We start from the raw sequence: 20,032 nt of genomic DNA on the forward strand, positions 1-20,032 counted from the left end.
ACTGCTATCATATGAGCTAAAAGGTTAACAAAAACCATTTAATCCAAAGAGAAGGCTGTTTTTCTAGGGGGTAGGACAGGAGGGATGGGTTACTATCTTGAGAAAATTGTAGGGGTGAAACCCATGGCAGCCTGTTTTCCACTGTCTTCTGCCCCTTGATTTAAATCAGGAGAGGTCCTGTCCCTTGTATTAGCTGAGCTCTCCCCCTTCTGGCCTAACATGTTGCTACCCACTCTCCTGCCTATCACACTTTCCCTATGGACTCATTCTACTGTGCTGTACATTTGAAGGACATAAAGTGTCAAGACGTGGTATCTTTTATTGGCCCAACCTCTATTGGTGCAAAAAAGGTGCTTTCATGCTCTCACAAAGCAGAAGATGACATAAAGAAGAGCTGTGAGTGGCTCAAAGGTTTGTCTCTCACCAACAGCACTTGGTCCAATAAACAATATTACTTCACCCACCTTGTCTCTCTAATATTGTCAGATCAACACCCCAACAACTCTGCATACAGAAAGCATTATGCTGGTTTTCAGATGCCTACAGCCCACAATGCTTTACTCAGGATGCAAAATTATACCGTGGTCTCACTGCCCGGGATACTTTCTGTCAGTGCTACTTTCACGTGCCATAGAGCAGGTGCCATGTTAACTGGCCAGGGCAGGTGGCCCACGCTAGGGGCCAGGGACACTTAGAGCTCATGTAGCCTCTGCAGCCCGTGGGCAGCATCCTGCCCTGTTCAGTGGCTGGGCTGCGCCAAGGACACATGTCGGGACGCTTGCTGTGTCATGGCGATGGGGGCTGGGGACACTGGCTCCAGGGGCGGGGCAGGCAGGCAGAGGCATCTGCCCTGCCATGTGGCTGGAGCAGAGGGGGTTGCACTGAGGCGCGCCCAGCTGCCGGCTACCCTGCTCCCTCCCATAGTGAGGGAACTAGGGGTCCAGCTGCCCCCCCCCCGCCGGGGGCTTGCCGTGGTCCCTGTCACATACAGGGTTTGCAGTTTGGTTCAATGCCTCTCAGCTCCCCCAGGATACACACTGTGCCAGCCCCGCTGCCAGCCGGGCACTGGGCCACCCGCCCAGCAAGGACAAAGCACCGAGCAGCTGCCTGGTCTCGCCGCCTGCCGAGCGCACCCCCACAGAGCGATGGCGGGCGCCCCAAGCACCGAACGTGGTAGACCCCCCCCACAAAGCGATGGCGGACGCCACGCTCCCTGGGCTTCCGGCATGCACCAGGGCGAAGCTCTCTCTACACAGAGCAATGGCGGCCTCCCTTCCCACGGTACGGTCCACCGGCATGGGCAGCGGGCGGGACCCTATCCCCACAGAGCGATGGCGGCCGCCGTTCCCAGCATGCACCAGCAGGAACCTGACTCCGCCCCGCCCGCTGGGCCGAGCTCCCAGGATGCCCGCGCAGAGGGTCCCCCTCCCACAGCGTCATGGCCAGCGCCTCCGCTCGCGCCGGTCCCGTCATGCACCGCGCGGGGGCGGGCTGGTTCCCCGGGGTTCGGACGCTCGCGGAGCTAAGATGGCGGCGCGGGCGCCAAATACGATTGCGAGCCGGCTGCGCGCGTGAGGCGCCGGGCGGGGCGGGATGGACGCCTCGGCCTGTATGAAGTCCCTGCTGCTGGCCGCCGCCCAGTACCGGGCCGCCAAGAGCCCAGCGCACGCGGCGCTGCTGCAGCGCAGTCTGGAGGTGAGCGCGCGGTCAGCCCGGGGCCCCTGGGAGAGACGGAGCCGGGCACCGCGCAGCTCCCTGCGTCACACCCCTCGTCGGGCTGGGGGCTGCTCCTAGCCCGCCTCCTTGGTCTCTCTCTGCTCGGCGGGTGGGGAGTTACTGTGGGGTCCTAGAATACTGGGTGGGTGTTTCCTTAAAGCCCCAGCTCCGGGAGTCCCGGGATGAGCGTGGGGGGGCGGCTTTTTTTTTTTTTTAAATCCGTGTTAAGCTTGGAAAAGTCGGTTTACCCTGTTGCTCGTTTGGACCTTTTCACACAGGAATAGAGAAAAGGAAAAATACTTTAAAAAATATGCCTTTATGAAACAAAACAGTGGCAACTGTCAGGGAGCCTAAAAGGCAGGTATACGCTTGAGACTTTTTAACTTATTGAATTGGTCAAAGCTTCAGGATGACTGTCCTTGGAAGATATGCTAATACTTTCGTGCTGTCATTTAATAATCGTATTCTGCATTTATGTAGTCTCTTATGCACGCCAAAGCACTTCTTAGTTTGATCTACAGATAATACAATGGGGGGTCATTTCATAACTAGAAATTGTAAATATTAACAAACAAAGCCGTGGGGTGAGACTTGAATGAAGCAATTTCCTTAGAAATTGCTGGAATCTATTTTATAACATGTGTCTTTACAGTTAAAATGTGGTTCTAGCCTCCTTCCCCAGCGCTGTGGATCGGGTTAAAAAAATCTAAATACATGTTAAAACTAGGACTGTCAAGCGATTAAAAAAATTAATTGCGTGATTAAACAATACAGTAACTTCTCACTTAACGTTGTAAATGTGTTCCTGGAAAATACGACTGCAAGTGGAAACGATGTTAAGCGAATCCAATTTCTCCATAAGAATGATTATAAACAGGGGGGTTAGGTTCCAGGGAAACTTTTTTTTTTTTGCAATAGTTGGGCGGTGCCCCCGCCTTACCCCACACAGACACAACCCGCTGGCACTGGAGACAATGAGGCAGGCAAGGAGGCTGAAGGTGCTGTAGGCTAGGAGAAGCACATTGCTCAGCAGCAGTGGTAGCTTCCCCTACTCTGCAAGCACCAGTGGCAGGGGGCTCAACCCTCAGCTTGCCCATTCCACCCCTTCCCCCAAGCCCCCACCCTTAACCTGCCTATTCTTCCCCCCGCCTTACTCTGCATGCTGCTTCCTCCCTCCTGCCCACGGCAATCAGCTGGCTTGCGACATTCAGGGGGCAGGAAGGTGGGGGGAGAAGGGACTAGGCGCGCAGCCTCCCCCCTTCCTCCCCTGGCTTCTGCCCTCGGCAATCAGCTGGTTTGTGGCGTTGGGAAGGGAGGGGGAGTCTGTGTATTGATTCCTCGCTCCTCCCTGCTCTCTCCTGAACGCTGCAAGCCAGCTGATTGCCGCGGGCAGGAGAAGGGGGAAGGCGCTGATCTGTGGGGTCTGCCGGCGGGCGGGAGGTGCTGTGGGGGGCGCAAAGGGGAGCTGATGGGGGGGCTGCCAGCTGTGGACAAAGCAGGCAGCCAAACAACATTATAGCGAAGTATTGCACAACTTTAAATGGAGCATTTTCTATAATTGAGCAGGCACGTAAGATCAGAACAACGTTAAGCGAGAGAACGTTGAGTGGGGAGTTACTGTAATAGATTATTTAAATATGATTTATTATATTAAATGCTGTTATTTAAGAATTAAATATTTTTGGATTACAACAATACAAAGTGTACAATGCTCACTTTATATTATAATTGATTACAAGTATTTAGTCTGTAAAAAAACAAAAGAAATAGTATTTTTCAATTCACCTAACATAAGTACTGTAGTGCAATCTCTTTATCATGAAATTTCAACTTACAAATGTAGAATTATGTACAAAAAAACCTACATTCAAAAACCAAACAACGTAAAATTTTAGAGCCTGCAAGTCCACTCAGTCCTATTTCTTGTTCAGCCAATCGCTCAGACAGACAAGTTTGTTTACATTTCCAGGAGATAATGCTACCTGCTTCTTGTTTACAATGTCACCTGAAGAACAGGTGTTCTGATGGTACTGTTGTAGCCGGAGTCGCAAGATGTTTACGTGCCAGATGTGCTAAAGATTTATGTCCCTTCTTGCTTCAACCACCATTCCAGAGGACATGCGTCCAGGCTGATGATGGGTTCTGCTTGATAACAATCCAAAGCAGTGCAGATTGACGCATATTCATTTTCATTATCTAAGTCAGATGCCACCAGCAGAGGGTTGATTTTCTTTTTTGGTGGTTCCATCAGAACACCTCTCTGGTTCTGTAGTTTCCTCATCGGAGCGTTGCTCTTTTAAGACTTCTGAAAGTATGCGCCACGCCTCGTCCCTCTCAGATTTTAGAAGGCACTTCAGAGTCTTAAACCTTGGGTCGAGTGTTGTAGCTATCTTTAGAAATCTCACATTGGTACCTTCTTTGCGTTTTGTGAAATCTGCAGTGAAGGTGTTCTTAAAATGAACATCATGTCATCATCTGAGTTGCCTATAATATGAAATATATGGCAGAAACGGAGCCGTTTCTCCTCCAAGGAGAATTCTCCCCCAAGGAGTTCAGTCACAAATTTAATTAATGCATTTTTTTTTTAACAAGCGTCATCAGCGTGGAAGCATGTCCTCTGGAATGGTGGCCGAAGCATGAAGGGGTATATGAATGTTTAGCCTATCTGGCACGTAAATAAGTTGCAATGCCAGCCACAAAAGTGCCATGCAAATGCCTGTTCTCACTTTCTGGTGATCTTGTAATTTAGAAGAGGGCAGCATTAGCTCCGATTAAATGTAAAACATTTGTTTGAGCGATTGGCTGAACAAGAAGTAGGACTGAGTGCACTTGTAGGCTCTAAAATTTTACATTGTTTGGTTTTTGAAAGCAGTTACGTAACAAAAAAAATCTACATTTGTAAGTTGCACTTTCACGATAGAGATTGCACTACAGGACTTGTATGAGGTGAATTGAAAAATACTATTTCTCTTTATCATTTTTACAGTACAAATATTTGTAATAAATAATATACTCTTTGAATTCAGTTATAAGACAGAATACAATATATATGAAAATGTAGAAAAATATCCAAAATATTTAATGAGTTTCAATTGATATTCTATTGTTAAACAGCGCGATTAAAACTATGATTAATCATGATTAATTTTTTTAATTGTGATCAGTTTTTTAGTTAATTGTGCGAGTTAACTGCGATTGACAGCCCTAGTTAAAACTCTAAGCAACCTTGTTTTCCCAAAATGCACTTGATGTAGAATTATATACAAAAAAACCTGCATTCAAAAATAAAACAATGTAAAATTTTAGAGCCTGCAAGTCCACTCAGCCCTATTTCTTGTTTCAGCCAATCGCTCAGTCTACTGGTGCGAGTTATGAGTGGTACATGAATGTTTTACAGCTGAAATTGTCAGTTGCATAACTTTCAAAATATGCTCAAATGAAGATAATTAATTTAATATTTTAATGAGTCTGTCTGTAGCTTTTCCATGTTCGTTCATTTTTGTTTTTCATTGTCTATAGCAACCAACTGTAGACATAACTGCTGTAATTTTTTTGTTGTCTATTGTATATACTAGTTCTAGCAAGCTATTCCATGGTATAGGCTGTAGAGTTAAAATGAGATTAATTCCAGCGTGTTTTAATTAATTTGATGGTTCTACATAAAAGAAAACAAGTCTTTCTTTGACAACCACTAATTTGGAGTTGAAGAAATAGAGTTCAGTCTTTCTGCCTTGCATTCTTTAATACAACAGATAAGTTCTTTGTGAATGATATTTCATATCTTTGTACAGAATAATGCCTTTTTATTGAAATCTGTGTCTTACTGTGAATTAGTCTATCATATTTAATTGGGAACTAATTTTCAAACATTCTGTTTAAACAATACATTTCCAGGCTATGTAAAACCAATATTTTTTTTATCCTAAAAGATATATAAACTGGTGGGTAACTTACCTGATGCTGTATGTTTCTTATGTACAAATACAGACTTGTAGTATTTTTGTATTTATAAACTAGTAATGATTTGTGTTCACGCTGCAGCAGCTGTTAACTTAAAATCAATTCCCAGTGGTATAATTGGTAGAGCTGTGCACAAAGTAAACCAACTGTTAATTATGAGTCCGAAACAGAAGAAATGTATGTTTTTCAAATATAAAGGGGACACATACAGTACAGTAACTCCCCACTTAATGTCCTCTCGCTTAACGGTGTTTTGATCTTGCGTCCCTACTCAATTACAGAACATGCTCCATTTAAAGTTGTGCAATGCTTTGCTATAATGTTGTTTGGCTGCCTGCTTTGTCCACAGCTGACAGCCCCCCATCAGCTCCCCTATGGCCCCCCCCACAGCATCTCCCAGCCGCTGGTAGACCCCGCGGATCAGCGCCTTCCCCTTCCTCCTCCTGCCCATGGCAATCAGCTGGCTTGTGGCATTCAGGAGGGGGCAGGGGAGGAGTGAGGACTTGGCATGCAGGCTCCCCCTGCCTCCCGAATGCTGCAAACCAGCTGATTGCTGCGGGGAGGAAGGGGGGAGGCTGCGCGCCGTGTCCACCCTCCTGCCCCCTGAACGTCGCAAGCCAGCTAATTGCCGTGGGCGGGAGTGAGGGGGGAGGAGTGAGGATGCTGCGTGCGGAGTAAAGGAGGGGGGAAGAAGAGAAGGGTTAAGAGTGGGGGCTTGGGGAAGGGGTGGAGTGGGCGGGCAGAGGGTTGAGCCCCCTGCCCCTGGTGCTTGCAGAATAGGGGAAGCTGCTGCTGAGCAACGTGCTTCTCCTAGCCTACAGCACCTTCAGCCTCCTTGCCTGCCTCATTGTCTCCAATGCCAGTGGGCTGTGACTGTATGGGGTAAGGCGGGGGCACCTCTCAACTATAGTACTGTACTGTATGGCAAAAAAAAAAAATTTCCTGGAACCTAACCCCCCTGTTTATATTCATTCTTATGGGGAAATTGGATTCACTTAACATCGTTTCACTTAAAGTTGCATTTTTCAGGAACAGAACTACAATGTGAAGTGAGGAGTTACTGTAATGAAAAACATGTTTCCAGAGTTTACAAATTCAACAAAAGTGGGTTAAAAGAGGCAAGCGAAAGTATCTGTGTGCTATCAAGGATGCCACTGGTGTTGGCAGTATATTGCATTGAACTGAAAATACAACTCCCCTCTGAATCTTGTGCAGAACTGAGACAAATATTGTTGCAGTTATATAATACTTATTTAATTTAAAATGTGTTTTTAGGTTATCTCTGGATTGAAGCTAACAAGATTGTTTGCATCAAACCAAATACTGCCAAGTGAATGTCTGAGCTGTTTAGCGGAGCTCATTGAGGACCCAAATATAAGTCCATGTCTAATCCTGTCTGTGATTACTTTGCTGTCACAACTAGGTAAGTTGTTCACATCTTTAATTTTTCTTTTGGGGAATTAAAGCTAAATTTTCAAAGATTGTTAATAAGTCTTAAAACAGTTGGAATCTGTGACAGGTTGCATTTGCAAGTGAGTTATCTGCTATACTATCTGTGTAAATTGCATTGATTTGAGGGATGGGGAATAATTAACTATGTACTGTAACAAAATTAAGTATTTAGTTTTCTAATATCTTATTCCTGGCAATGTGTAATATCTTGCATTCTATGGGAGCACAGAAATTGCCAAACTGAATCAGAAAATATATCCATCTGGTTTAGTATTGTCTCTAATATGGCCCATACCAGATGTTTCAGAGAACTACGTAAAAGCTCCTGTGCTTGACAGCTATCTAATACACCAGTGGTTCTCAAACTTTTGTTCTGGTGATCCCTTTCACATAGTATGTCTCTGAGTGTGACACCACCACCCCCTTATAAATTAAAAACACTTTTTAATATATTTAACACCATTATAAATGTTTGATGCAAGGCAGGGTTTGAGGTGGACGCTGATAGCTCGCAACCCTCCATGTAATGACCTCCCCCCAGTTTGAGAACCCCTGTAATACACCCATAGGAGAAGTTTGTTCCTCAATCCATATAGTTCGTGGTTGTCTTCTCTCTCTCTCCCCATCAACCTAGCTTGTGTAACTGAATGACACTTGCAGTATTCACTTTCTTTGACAGCTGCTTTCCCTTTGAGATTCTTTCACAGTGCAATTAGCAGAAGTGTCTGAGATAAAAGAGAGGGTTGCTGGCAGGGCATTTGTTATGGGGCTGCACATTTGGAACTTGCTTCTGCTCTTTAACAGACTCCGGGTGATTCAAGCCAATCTCCAGGGCATGCTTGAAGGATGATCTTTGCTTTCTGGCATCTAGCCCATAAAAGTTGGGAAATGAAAGAGGTTGCAGGGCATTTGAAGGGGGCTGGTTGTCTTAGGTTTATTACATCGGGTTGTATGTTGGTATGATACGGGATAGTTGGAGTCTGTTTTAAATCTTTTTTTTTTTTTTGTAAAGGATTTTAATGGGTTCCTAGAGCTTGAAACAGTTTTTTTTTTAAATGTGTAGCAGTAACCTAGACAAAATGCCTGTTTTAAGCCTATTAAGTTATATTCTGTGTCATGTGATCTGAGGGTGATGGGTCATGGTTAGAGGTAGATTTGAGACTGGATAGTTTGCAATGGCAGTGATCACCTTTGTAAAAGTCTGCTTGTTTACTCACTAGAGCGAAGAGTAGTTGTATCTTGCCGTGTGTTTGATCTGTGAGTAAACTTAGTTTTAAACCCCCCCCCCCTGCGCATCTTGGTTGAAGAACTACAGGTAGATTTTTCTGCACAGGCTAATAAAGCTGCTTGACAGTTTTGTGCAGCTGGCCTATAATACTTCAAGAGGGTTTTTTAGTCAGGGTGGAATGGTCCTTACAACATCATGTGAAGTAAGTGGAAGTGTTCCCATGTTGCATTTAGGCAGAAGGTAGTCTGGAACAAGCAGAGAGAAGTTTTGACTTGCTCATGGTCACAGAGCATGTACAAAGTTTAAAAGCTGGTTTAAAAAAAAATACATACACACAACAACAACAAAACTAGGGATAGAGCTCAGAGTTACTGGTTCCCAATTCAGTGCTCAGACTGCTAGCTAATGCTGCTTTTATTATTAACTGCAATTGTGCAGGACAACATTAACAAATGACTTTACACTGTAGTTTTGGACAAAGAGACCAGAGAAGCTCTTCAGAATACTTATAATTTGACTAGCGTGCTGGCAGGAGTGGTTCACCGAAGCTCTACAAATCCTAATGATCCAGTATTGTTACAGGTAAGACAAAATAATGCTTAATATTTTATCTGTATCCTAAAGTTAATTCTTCTGAAGAGTCTGTTCTCAAACATTTATAACAAAACCAAAAATGCTATATTTTTAATAAGCAGGGATCCCTAATAGAAATCATGCATTTTAGGAAACTCAAGGTCAGGAATTCTCACAAAAAATGTTTTGGTGGCCTTAGCGTGCAGCCACCAACTCTTGATGGTGGCTGCTCTGACAATGTTTCTTAAAATATTTAACTTGAGGAAAAACAAATATGCACATATACATGTCCAAATCACAATTTATTTAAGTAGGGTTTTTTGCTGTCTCAATAATAAAAAATAATGTACAATTGTCTCTTCTTTACTGGACATAAACAGAATAGAAACAAAATAAGGTGCTTTGCATGGTCTTGTCTTTTTTGTTTTGTTTTGTTTTATTCCTTTTTTTAGACTTGCTAGCTAGTACAGACGCTAGTACACCTTGCGTAACTCAAATTTTGCGTAAGTCGGAAACGTATACCCAACAGTTACGGAGCCCAAAAAACCCTCCTATTTCTAGCTTACGGAACTTTTCTCGTAAGTGTGAATTTGCGTAAGTTGGGTCTTGCGTAACCTGGGGAGCATCTCGGGAGCATAAGTCTGGGGAGCATAAGTCTACTGCTGTGAGAAAAGGAGTACTTGTGGCACCTTAGACTAACCAATTTATTTGAGCATAAGCTTTCGTGACCTACAGCTCACGAAAGCTTATGGTCAAATAAATTGGTTAGTCTCTAAGGTGCCACAAGTACTCCTTTTCTTTTTGCAAATACAGACTAACACGGCTGTTACTCTGAAACCTGTCTACTGCTGTGAAAACTGATACTTGTATGTTTGCTAATATACTTTAAACAGCAGACTTACTATATAGCTCGGAGGCAGTGAAGAGTGATGATAACAAATATCACTTTTCACAGCAGACTTACTCAGCCCTAGCACGAGCCGGGCAATAAATTAAGCCCTGGATAGAAAGGTGGGTAGGGAGGCAGTGGGGGCCAGGGGTGATGGAGGGCTGAGGGAAGTGCCAGGGCCCGGAACATTTGGGGGGTTGGTGAGCCTGCAGCCTGAGCTTGAAGCCCTGCAGCCAGAGCCTGCCACCCACCACCCCAGGGTGGAAGCCCATGTCCCACTGCCCCTGGGAATGTGGGCAACTCACATCAGCTGCCTGCTCCTCTGGCGTTTGTGGCTCCAGAAAGGAAAAGCCACTTCTTCCCTTCCTCAATTGCTGTTCAGGAGGCTGTGGCTGCAAGAAGAGCCCTTGGTGGCCGCATTTGCGAAATGCTGCTCAAGGTGATCTCCCTGATATATAGAATCAAAGTATTTAAGTTGTATATTTTATTTACTGTCTCAAAGTTTTCTATATCATCATCATCGTAGTATCTAAGTGATGTACGAATGGTTTTAGGACTACTTTTCAGTATTTACTTATGGTAAACTGCTTATTTACTTTTATCTTGTGTTTTCACCTCGCTCTAATTTACAAAAACTATTAACTTAGAAATTGGCAATGTTTACTTCAAGAAATGAGTGAGGGGGGAGTGGGTTCATTTTCTATTATTTTGAAGCAAGTATTAGCTTTTAGGATATCACTCTTGATAGTCTGATATCTCTCTGCTGTCTTGCATATTTCCATCTTTAAATTTTTGTTACAGACCCTTTTAACCCCCCATCTCTTGCGGCACCCTTCATTTGTAGATCTCAAAGCACTTTACAAAGGAGACAGACATCTCTATCCCTTTTCATAGATGGGAGAATGAATGATATAAATACCAATAGACAGTGATTCTCTGGTCAACTTATTTGTGTCTACTCTAACATCAGTCATTAATGAAAGGAAAACTGGCTTTTTCCCACTGAACGGTCTGCAGGTTACTTACAGCGTGTCCATGTTTTCGTTTTGCCATCTGTTCACTGCTGTTTGAAGGCGGAACCAGACCTATCAGACAAGGCAGAATGGGAATGGCTGTACTTTTTTAGACCCTGCCATATATGTTCTGCCACCAGCAGCTTCAGGCAGATCCTATTCATTCTTCTTAAAGCAGTCCTCCCCAGATTGATTTCACTGGTTCACTCTTTATTAACCCAGAGCATTTGGCAATGCTTTTTTTAATCCCTGTAGATTTTCTTTTAGCTGGTACTGGTCTCCCAGCTGTCACTTCACTGCCATCCTTGTTGTGTTGCAGCTCTCTCTTTCTTTATGGTAGAGAGAAAAGACAGACAAAAGAACAGGATCTGCCTACAATACTGCACTCCTTTGATGGTGTTTAGACAGGGATCTGCAGGGACCAGATTGAGTCACCATTGGAGCCCACCTCTTCTGATCTAAGGGGACTCTCCACAGGTCAGAGGGCCTGTGGGGGACTGTTAAGGCACTAGGCGACTGAAGCAGCTCATGGGTTTGTCTGGTGTCTAACATAGGAAAGCTTCTCTCAATATGAAAATTCCCATTTAAAATAGCAGTGAAGTGTTGAGGGTAGTGGCAACCAGCATATTTATATTTTTCCCCACTTCCCTAACTTAGAAATTCTAAGTTAGGTTATGTATTTGGGTGATAACCTTGGCTATGCTATGTAAAGGTTTACAGTCAAATCTCAAATTAGCTACTTTGGGAAGTTGAGTGAGTTGAGTGAGTCACTGTCATTTCTCTGCACATAAAAAGGGGAATGGGGGCGTATTTATAGTACAGTTTGTAGGAAAATGTTTTTTCCCTGGGAAAATTTTTGTTGTAAACAGACATTTCCTATGGAAATTTTCCATTTTGACAAAAAAGCCATATTCCTTTGGGGGAAAAGCCTTCATGTTAAAAAAAAAAATTATACTGTTCTTCTTAGTATGCATGTCTGCTTACAATATACTATTGCTGTTGTGGATTACATTTTGGAGGTCTCTAAATAGTTATATGGGATTTGTTTAAAAAAAAAATAAAAAAAATTCAGGAGCCCCACTGAAACCCAGTTAAATATAGAGAATCCCTCCACCTCATTGCAAGTTTATTGGCCAAGCTGTGTGGGAGAACTGGGCAACCTATTTCTAAGCAATTTGTATGTGTTTGTGAGCATTCAAATGTACTAATCCAAGATTGTTACCTTGCTTTCATTAATTAAGTAAAGATATGCTAGGTGAATATCCCACATGTATCAATACTACATTGTTTCTGTAATACCATAACTTTATACTTAATGAGATCTAAATGTGATCAAGTCTCAAAATTAACACTGCTTGTTCTTATGACTCATTAAACTGTAGAGAAGTATCCTCTAGTCTGAACACCAAATGTCCACGTTCTACAGTAGAATGCCGTGGGAAGGCTATATAATTGACTTCATTTTATTTCTTCAGAGTATTCAACTTCTGCAGAGATTAACCTACAATGTCAGAGTTTTTCAAGCCAGCACTAATACTGATGAATTGATTTTATTCCTAATGCGTCATATGTAAGTATGTGTCCAATTTTCTTTCTGGGGAGGAAATCTTTAGCTAAACACATTTCTAAACTTTCTTTAATAGCTTCATTAATGTGTTATTTCACAAGCTTTGGATGTAGCATAAATTATGTAGTAATTGCTTCTAAATTACCAGACATTTGTCTCTTTCAAAATGCTATTGTTGCAAAGAATATTCAAAGATGGGGCATTTACTTATGATTTTCAACAGCTGGTAGAGTTTAAGGAGAATTTGAGCTTTTTGAAGAAATAAGTCAAAAAAACTAAAATAGCAGAACACTTCTGCCTGTCATTTAGACTTATTTCACAATTTGAACCACCAACTCTACAACAAGCTCTGTGCTGGCAGATCCCTGTACCTGTGTAGAGCTCTAGTGACTTTAATACATGCACCTGAAGCCCGTTGCCGGTTCAGGACCATAGACATGAATGAACTGTCATATGATTGGTTTCACTTTTGTATTGTGGGTAGCTTTCCCATACTGAATATGCATTGCAAGTTTATAAATGTCCTTTTAATACATGACTGTAATTTGGATGGATGTTTATATATAGAAGGAGATTTCATTGAATTCTGAATATATAAATGAAGCTAAATGGCTGTAACCGTTAAATTCTTAAGTCCTGTGGAACTTTTTTTAGTCAATCAACAGAAGATGAATTAACGATACCATGTTTGGGACTAATGGCAAATCTTTGTCGACACAATCTCTCTGTTCAAGCTCATATAAAATCTTTGGTAAGAAACTTCTCTGATTATGTATTTTCTCTTCTGGGGATAGAGGAAAGGAAGAGAGTAGTCGGAATCTGATCATTTGAGGACTTAGAGCTCCTTTTCACAGACATCCTGTTTCTCCCCATCCCTCATGCAGTGATGATTCCAACTTTCCCTCCAGAGCTTGCAGTCCCACTTTATCCCACTGATCGTTTTCCTCAATTTTAATGTGAAGCGCCTACTCTTAGAATCATAGAATATCAGGGTTGGAAGGGACCTCAGGAGGTCAGGCTCTTCTCTGTGCTTTGTCCACACCATTACCACCTAGTTCAGATTGCACGTACTGCTTCCACGCTTTGTTAGTGAAAGATTTAAGTTGAGGTCTGATTCTGACCCACCAGTTGAGATCTTGTGGGAGAAGCTAAGTTTTGTCAGTGTAAAAGCATGGCATCTTCTTTATATCTTTAACATTAAAACAGTCTCATGTTACTATTGTAGATGGATTTGGATAACCAGTGTTGATTTTTGGCATAACTTGAATACTTAAGGCTTTTGCCCATCTGAGAAGAAAGCAAAAATCACCCGTCATCTTGGTGTTGGATTCATGCCCTTATTCAGCATCGACACCAGTTTATTCAACAGTAGTATACTTTCACTGTTATTCCCTCCACTACACAAATTAATGTTAAGTGTGGTTTTTAGTTGAGTGATGAATTCCCAGCAAAGTTGAAAAACTGTGGCATTTTATGGGGGGGGAAAGACAGATTCCATGCCATTGGAATTAATCCAGGGGGCCAGATTAAAGTGAAAAGGGAAATCCACATCTCAGTTAGCTTCTCTGCAGACTCAAGCAGACATCATCCTGTTGCTTTACATTTGGCTTGTCTTGGTTGTTTTTAGATTTCTCTACTATGATATAGGCTCCAAACATATTTTTTAGTGAAAGCTGAGAATTTGGAGCATAATTATGTGCCATGAGGTGAAGTCTAGTGCTGCAGAATTAGAGTACACAGGATCCTACTTAAAAGCCTAGGGAGTAGTTAACACCCTTCAAGTTACTCCTGGTTCCTTAGGGCAAACTAAAGCTAAAATTTTCACCAAATAATTCTCACCCTAATTAAGGGAATAAAATGGAAAAGTGAAATGTACCCTCAGCTTTTCCAAACTATTTAGGAGCATACATAGATATTTCCAGCATGTGGGGAAGTTAATCCTTCCATAGATGTCATTGAAAGTATACCTCCATTGTAACCCTGATATTTATAAAGAAAAAAATATAGCCGAATTAGACAGGAATCGGGTGTCCATTTATGATAGCTATCTTTTATCTATAAAGACATATGTTCATGAAATGGCATTCCATTCATCTTGTAAAATGAGTGAAAATCCTTCCTCCCCTTTTTCTTTACCATTCAAGTTTGACTTAAAATTTCTGTTCTAGAGGATACTTTGCATACCGGTATGTGCCTTAAGTGGAAATCACATTTTGTATATTTCCCATGTAATTCACTGACCTTTTTCTGGGTATCACCTTAGAATAGTTCTTAGGCTAGATTGAATCCTTGTTTATAAAACATTATTCCAGACAGTTCTATCAATTATATTCTCATCAAAACTGTCAAATGCTAATGAGTTTCTCCTTTTTGCTATAGAATGACGTGAAGGGTTTCTATCGTACCTTGATCAGTTTCTTGGCCCATAGTAGTTTAACTATGGTCGTGTTTGCACTTTCGATATTATCAAGCCTGACTTTAAATGAAGAAGTTGGAGAAAAGGTAAGTAAATATTTCGGAGTCTTGTAATGAAAATCTCACTGAAATTTGTAAACTTTGAGTAAAACTATCGAGTAACCACAATGACTGAGTCGGTTGTTCTGATTGTTTTGACTAGTGGGAGATGATTTATTGGTGTTGTAGCATAAATAGCTCTCATTTCCTTTTATTAGCTCTTCCATGCCCGAAACATTCATCAGACATTTCAGTTAATATTCAACATTCTTGTAAACGGCGATGGCACACTGACAAGAAAATATTCTGTTGATCTACTCATGGATCTGCTGAAGAACCCCAAAATTGCAGATTATCTCACTAGGTATGACTTTGCTTTGTAAAATTAGCCAGTTGCAGTTTTAGACTCATCTTCAAATAATGATGAAAGAAACTTAACATCCTGAGTTCCTATTTAAAAAAAGGTTTCGGAGTAGCAGCCCTCTTAGTCTGTATTCGCAAAAAGAAAAGGAGTACTAGTGGCACCTTAGAGACTAACAAATTTATTTGAGCATAAACTTTCGTGAGCTACAGCATCTGATGAAGTGAGCTGTAGCTCACGAAAGCTTATGCTCAAATAAATTTGTTAGTCTCTAAGGTGCCACAAGTACTCCTTTTATTTAAAAAAAAATGTTTAGATAGAAACATAAAATACAAAAACAAGCTTCAGGAGAAAGTGATTTTTAAACTGTAGCTTAGTCTTTTTGAATATAGCAGTTACAAGATGGAGGATGTTTCCTTTGTCTTTTATTTCTTCCTATTGGCTTTTCATAACTATTCCAGGGATGTGGCTGGAAGAGGGCATTTTAATCCACTGCTGTTCATAAATGTTTAATCGAGTAACTACGTCATTGAAGTAAGAGCTTAGTTTACTTTTTCTCATTTATAATCTAGATATGAACACTTCACCTCATGCCTCAATCAAGTATTAGGCCTTCTTCATGGAAGGGATCCTGATTCATCATCAAAGGTATTTTACAGAGAGAGAAACTATGGAATCTAATTTACCAAGCATTTGGCCTAAATCAGGAGCTGCTAACTTCTAATACTGTCTCTAGATACTTTGCGGCCTTAACCAAATCTCTCTCACAGGTATTCAGTCCTGTTAAAATCAGTGGGAGTTGAAGGTGCTCAGTATATTCTGGGATCAGGCAATTAACCTCTGTGTCAATTTCACTGTTCATAAAATGAAATAATTCCTCTTGTTTTGAAGATTAATAGTCATACAGCAACCTGAAAATGTTACAGGTTAAATATTTGCAGTTGTACCTTGCATATAATGTAAACTTAGCTATTTTTAAAGGTTTTTGTAAACCTTCCTAGAATGAATTTTACAACATGGCAGACGATAAATGCTAAAACATTTTAATGTGTTGGACATTGAGTCTACTAGTGAACAAAAAGATACATTCTCGATATGTGAAGGTTCCTAGAGATTCGTTATTTGAAATCTCTTTTGTGAATGTGCACATTTTCATCCATTAATATCCTATTATATATACGTGTGCACTGCCAATAGGTTGCTGGGCAATAGTCTTATTGTTTAACATCCAGTGTGCATGGGCAAAGTATTTATTTATTTATTTATTTATTTATTTTAATAACCCTTATATCTTGGTCAAATTAGTGCGGTTTCCATCAGACCATTTAAAGGGATATCTACATCTTAGGGAATTTGAACCTGCTACCTTCAAAGAAAAATAATTGCCCTTAAAAGAGAGCAAGCATACCTAATTTATTTAATAGAATAATATTCTGAGAGAGCTGCAAGCAACCGAGTGATCTTTTGTAATGGATGATTCATTTTTAATGAAAAGGTGGATATTGATTTAAATTAGATTTTTTTATTTTAATAATTTTTTTTAAATGTAATTTCAATTAAATTTGAATTTCACAACCTATTTTAAGGCCTAAACTGGCTAATCTATTAATTTAAATGACTTTAATACTCAAACAATACATGTTTGCTGCCAAAATTTTAAATAGCGACAAACTACTGTACTAGTGGAAGTCGCTGACTAAATATCTGGAATTAGAATTAGCTTGAAATCCTAAACCAGCTTTGACAGTGGTGGCTGCTTGTGCAGGTGTGAGAGAGTATTTTCTTCATTTTGTTTTATTCAGCTAGTTCAATTCAATGAGTAGCTCATTTAAAATTGAGAAACAGACTGGGATCTGAAAAAGCTTGTTTTCTCTTCGAATCTATGAATAAAAATCTGAGAGGATGAGGTCTGCTAGTTATATAATCTTGAAGGACATCGTGACCAGGAAAAATCAGTTCAATTAACTTTATTACAGCTAATACTTACGTTTTAATATATCCGTTTTAAATGCAAAATATGTTTTGATAAACTTTTTTTCTTATGTATCCAGCACTTTAAGGTAGTTAAAAAAATTTAGCTTAAATAATTCAATTTAAATTTCTATTCAAGTGCAGCCTGACAAGTCACAAATTGAAGTTAATTTAGTCAATAAGAAATGCATTATTCACCATTTTCTAACATTAACGTAGCTTAAATTAAGAATCTGAATATATGAAATTGTTCAAATGTGTATAGTGCATCCTCTTAGTAGCAAAAAGTACCAAATTTAGTGTAAAGGCTATATTTAGTTGCAAATGTTTTTATGGTTAAATGCCAATGAAAATCAACTTTTGTTTATAATCTTGTTTTGCATTTGTACTTTAGTTATTTTCCTAATCAGTGACTTAAATCAAGATTTCCTGTTTGCTGTATTAAATCATAATTAAAATCAGTGATTTAAATCACTTTAAATCAATCCACCTTCATGGATATGCTGAGACAACCTCGGCAGTAGATGTCACTGTGCACAATTCTAATAAACAATGTATTTGCTTTATTTGCATGACTAAAATATTTAACTCCTCATGTACTTCTGATTTGTACAGGTCTTGGAATTACTACTTGCTTTTTGTTCAGTGACTGAACTGCGCCATGTTGTGCGTCAGACAATACTGGAGCCATCTGGTGTGCCAGTCTCTGGAAGTACCAGATTCACAGCCCGTTCTAAACCTTCAGAGCCATCTATTGTTTTAGTGCACTGGTTAAACCAGCCATTGGAAGGATCTGAAAACTGTTGTGTTCTAACTTTAGAATTGTTCAAGGAGATATTTGAGGTACCAAGACTGATTTTAGTGGTCACCTTGTATCTGAATTATATGTTATCCAATTCAGAAACATATGCGCCTGTATTTTACCAATCATAAATGGGGTATCACATACATGTTTTTATTTAGAAAGCAAAGTGTGATGATAAACCCTAAGTGTTATTGCTGTAATGTTTCTTTCTAGACTTCTGCATTTTGTAACCCGGTTTTCCACTTAAGAAGGCACTGTCAGTCTAGATCTTATCTGATATACATTAAAATTGTTACCCAAATGCATAAAGTCTTGCATTTGGTTCTAAAATGTTTAGAATACAAAATTTCATCAAGAAATAATAAACAATTGTAGCTATTTTGAAGGACTTGCAGAAGTGTGGTGGTCTCTGCTGATTGTGTATAGTTAACAAGTCTTTCCTCAAATCTGATGATGCTGGTCAATAGTTTGAAAAGTAAATCTAAAAACAGCATGATCAGTTGGTGGCAGAGCTGGAGAGGCCCCTATGCTTGGATGCATGAATGTCACTGGGACCAAGGTGAGGAAGTTAGTAGGCTGATCTAGGGATAAGAGTAGGTTGCACATCCTTGATTGGTGGTTTAAATACGGAATCTTTATGTGTTTTGCTGCAGGATGTTATTGATACCGGCAACAGCACTTCAGCTGAACGCTTTGTGGATCTTTTGCTCCCTGTCCTCCTTGATCACCTTCAGTTGCCAGAACAGAATCTGGATGAGCTATTAGCAAAGAAGAAATGTGAAAGAATAGTCAAAGTCATTGAAGTCATGCTAAATATCCTTATGCAAGTTATTCCTGTTGGCTGTATAACATGAGCTCTGTTCTTGTAGGATAGTATCAGTTGCTATTTTTTTAGATATAAAATCGCTTTTTTTTTTTTCAAAGATATTAAGATGACCTGAAATTAATAGATCTTAATTAAAAGGAAACTTGAAAATTAAATTTTCCTTTTCTCTTGCAGCTTGGAATCTTTTAGGATGAAAAGTACTCTACTAGTTATTGTAACCAGTTGTGAGCTGGAGCCGGTTGGCACCGGTTCACTGGAACCAGTTGTTAAGCCAGAAGTTGCGCCTTAGGCGCCGACTCAGTCCGTGCTCCAGGGCTGCAGCACCCATGGGGAAAATTTGTTGGGTCCAGAGCACCCACCAGCAGCTCACCTCCGCTCTGCCTCCGCCCCTGAGTTATGCTCTGCCTCTCTCTGCTTCACCGCCCCCCCGGCTTCCCGCGTTCGCACAGGAAGCCTGGGAGAGCTGAGAAGCAAGCAGTGGCTTCGCTCTCACGCCCAAGGACAGGAGGTGAGCTGGGGCGGGGGGGCGCGAGGAGGGCTGTCTGGGCTGTAGCAGATAACCCAAGGGGGCGGGGCCACGCAGGGGAACCGCTTCCCACCGCAGCTCACCTCCGCCACCCTGGGCCTGAGCGCGAAGCCGCCGCCTACTTCTCAGCCCTCCCTGGCTTCCTGCGCAAACAGCTGATTCACAGGAAGCTGGGAGAAGCAGAGCAGGACGGCATATTCAGGGGAGGAGGCAGAGCGGAGATGAGCTGGGACTGGGGGTGGGGAGCTGCTAGTGGGTGCTGTGCACCCACCAAATTTTCCCCGTGGGTGCCTAAGGTGCCACTTTTGATGTGATCAGTCGCTCCCCCTGCTCCCTCCCTAGCTATGCTGTCCCGCCCCTAGGAACCAGAGGGACCTGCCGGATGCTTCCTGGGAGCCGCCCCAGTTAAGCACCGCTGGGACTCCCCACCTCGCTCCCCGGCAGGTCCTTCTGGCTCTTAGGGGTGGGGCGGAGTGGGCACCCACTACGGTGGCCCACGAGACCCTTCTGCCTGGTTCCAGGGGCAGTCAGGAGACAGGGCATGAGGGGTGGATGGGGTACGGGTCCCGGGGGGGCCACGACCCCCTCGTGGTGTGAGGAGGGAATCGGTTGTTAAGATTTTGGCAGCTCATCACTGATTGTAACCAATATACAAAGATCACCTTATTTAACATTCAATACAGGTGCCTAC

General features: G+C 41.6%; 1 protein-coding gene across 4 annotated transcripts in view; it reads left to right on the forward strand.

The window, feature by feature from the left end:
* Positions 1 to 1,412: 1,412 nt before the first annotated feature.
* The window catches only part of CIP2A (cellular inhibitor of PP2A), a 35,313-nt gene continuing 16,693 nt past the window's right edge, over positions 1,413 to 20,032 (forward strand). The window contains exons 1-10 of one of the 4 annotated variants that reach the window (XM_073306287.1): positions 1,413 to 1,695; positions 6,952 to 7,099; positions 8,826 to 8,938; positions 12,307 to 12,401; positions 13,053 to 13,149; positions 14,778 to 14,900; positions 15,071 to 15,216; positions 15,786 to 15,861; positions 17,800 to 18,027; positions 18,643 to 18,802. In XM_073306287.1, the coding sequence (XP_073162388.1) occupies positions 1,594 to 1,695; positions 6,952 to 7,099; positions 8,826 to 8,938; positions 12,307 to 12,401; positions 13,053 to 13,149; positions 14,778 to 14,900; positions 15,071 to 15,216; positions 15,786 to 15,861; positions 17,800 to 18,027; positions 18,643 to 18,802 (1,288 nt within the window). In that variant the 5' untranslated portion in view covers positions 1,413 to 1,593. Of the gene's footprint in view, positions 1,696 to 6,951; positions 7,100 to 8,825; positions 8,939 to 11,221; positions 11,309 to 12,306; positions 12,402 to 13,052; positions 13,150 to 14,777; positions 14,901 to 15,070; positions 15,217 to 15,785; positions 15,862 to 17,799; positions 18,028 to 18,642; positions 18,803 to 20,032 lie in introns of those variants that run through there. The other 3 variants (XM_073306279.1, XM_073306297.1, XM_073306306.1) reach the window with 3 other exon arrangements.

This window comes from Lepidochelys kempii, chromosome 1 (genome assembly GCF_965140265.1).
Source record: "Lepidochelys kempii isolate rLepKem1 chromosome 1, rLepKem1.hap2, whole genome shotgun sequence".
Classification (NCBI taxonomy): domain Eukaryota; kingdom Metazoa; phylum Chordata; order Testudines; family Cheloniidae; genus Lepidochelys; species Lepidochelys kempii.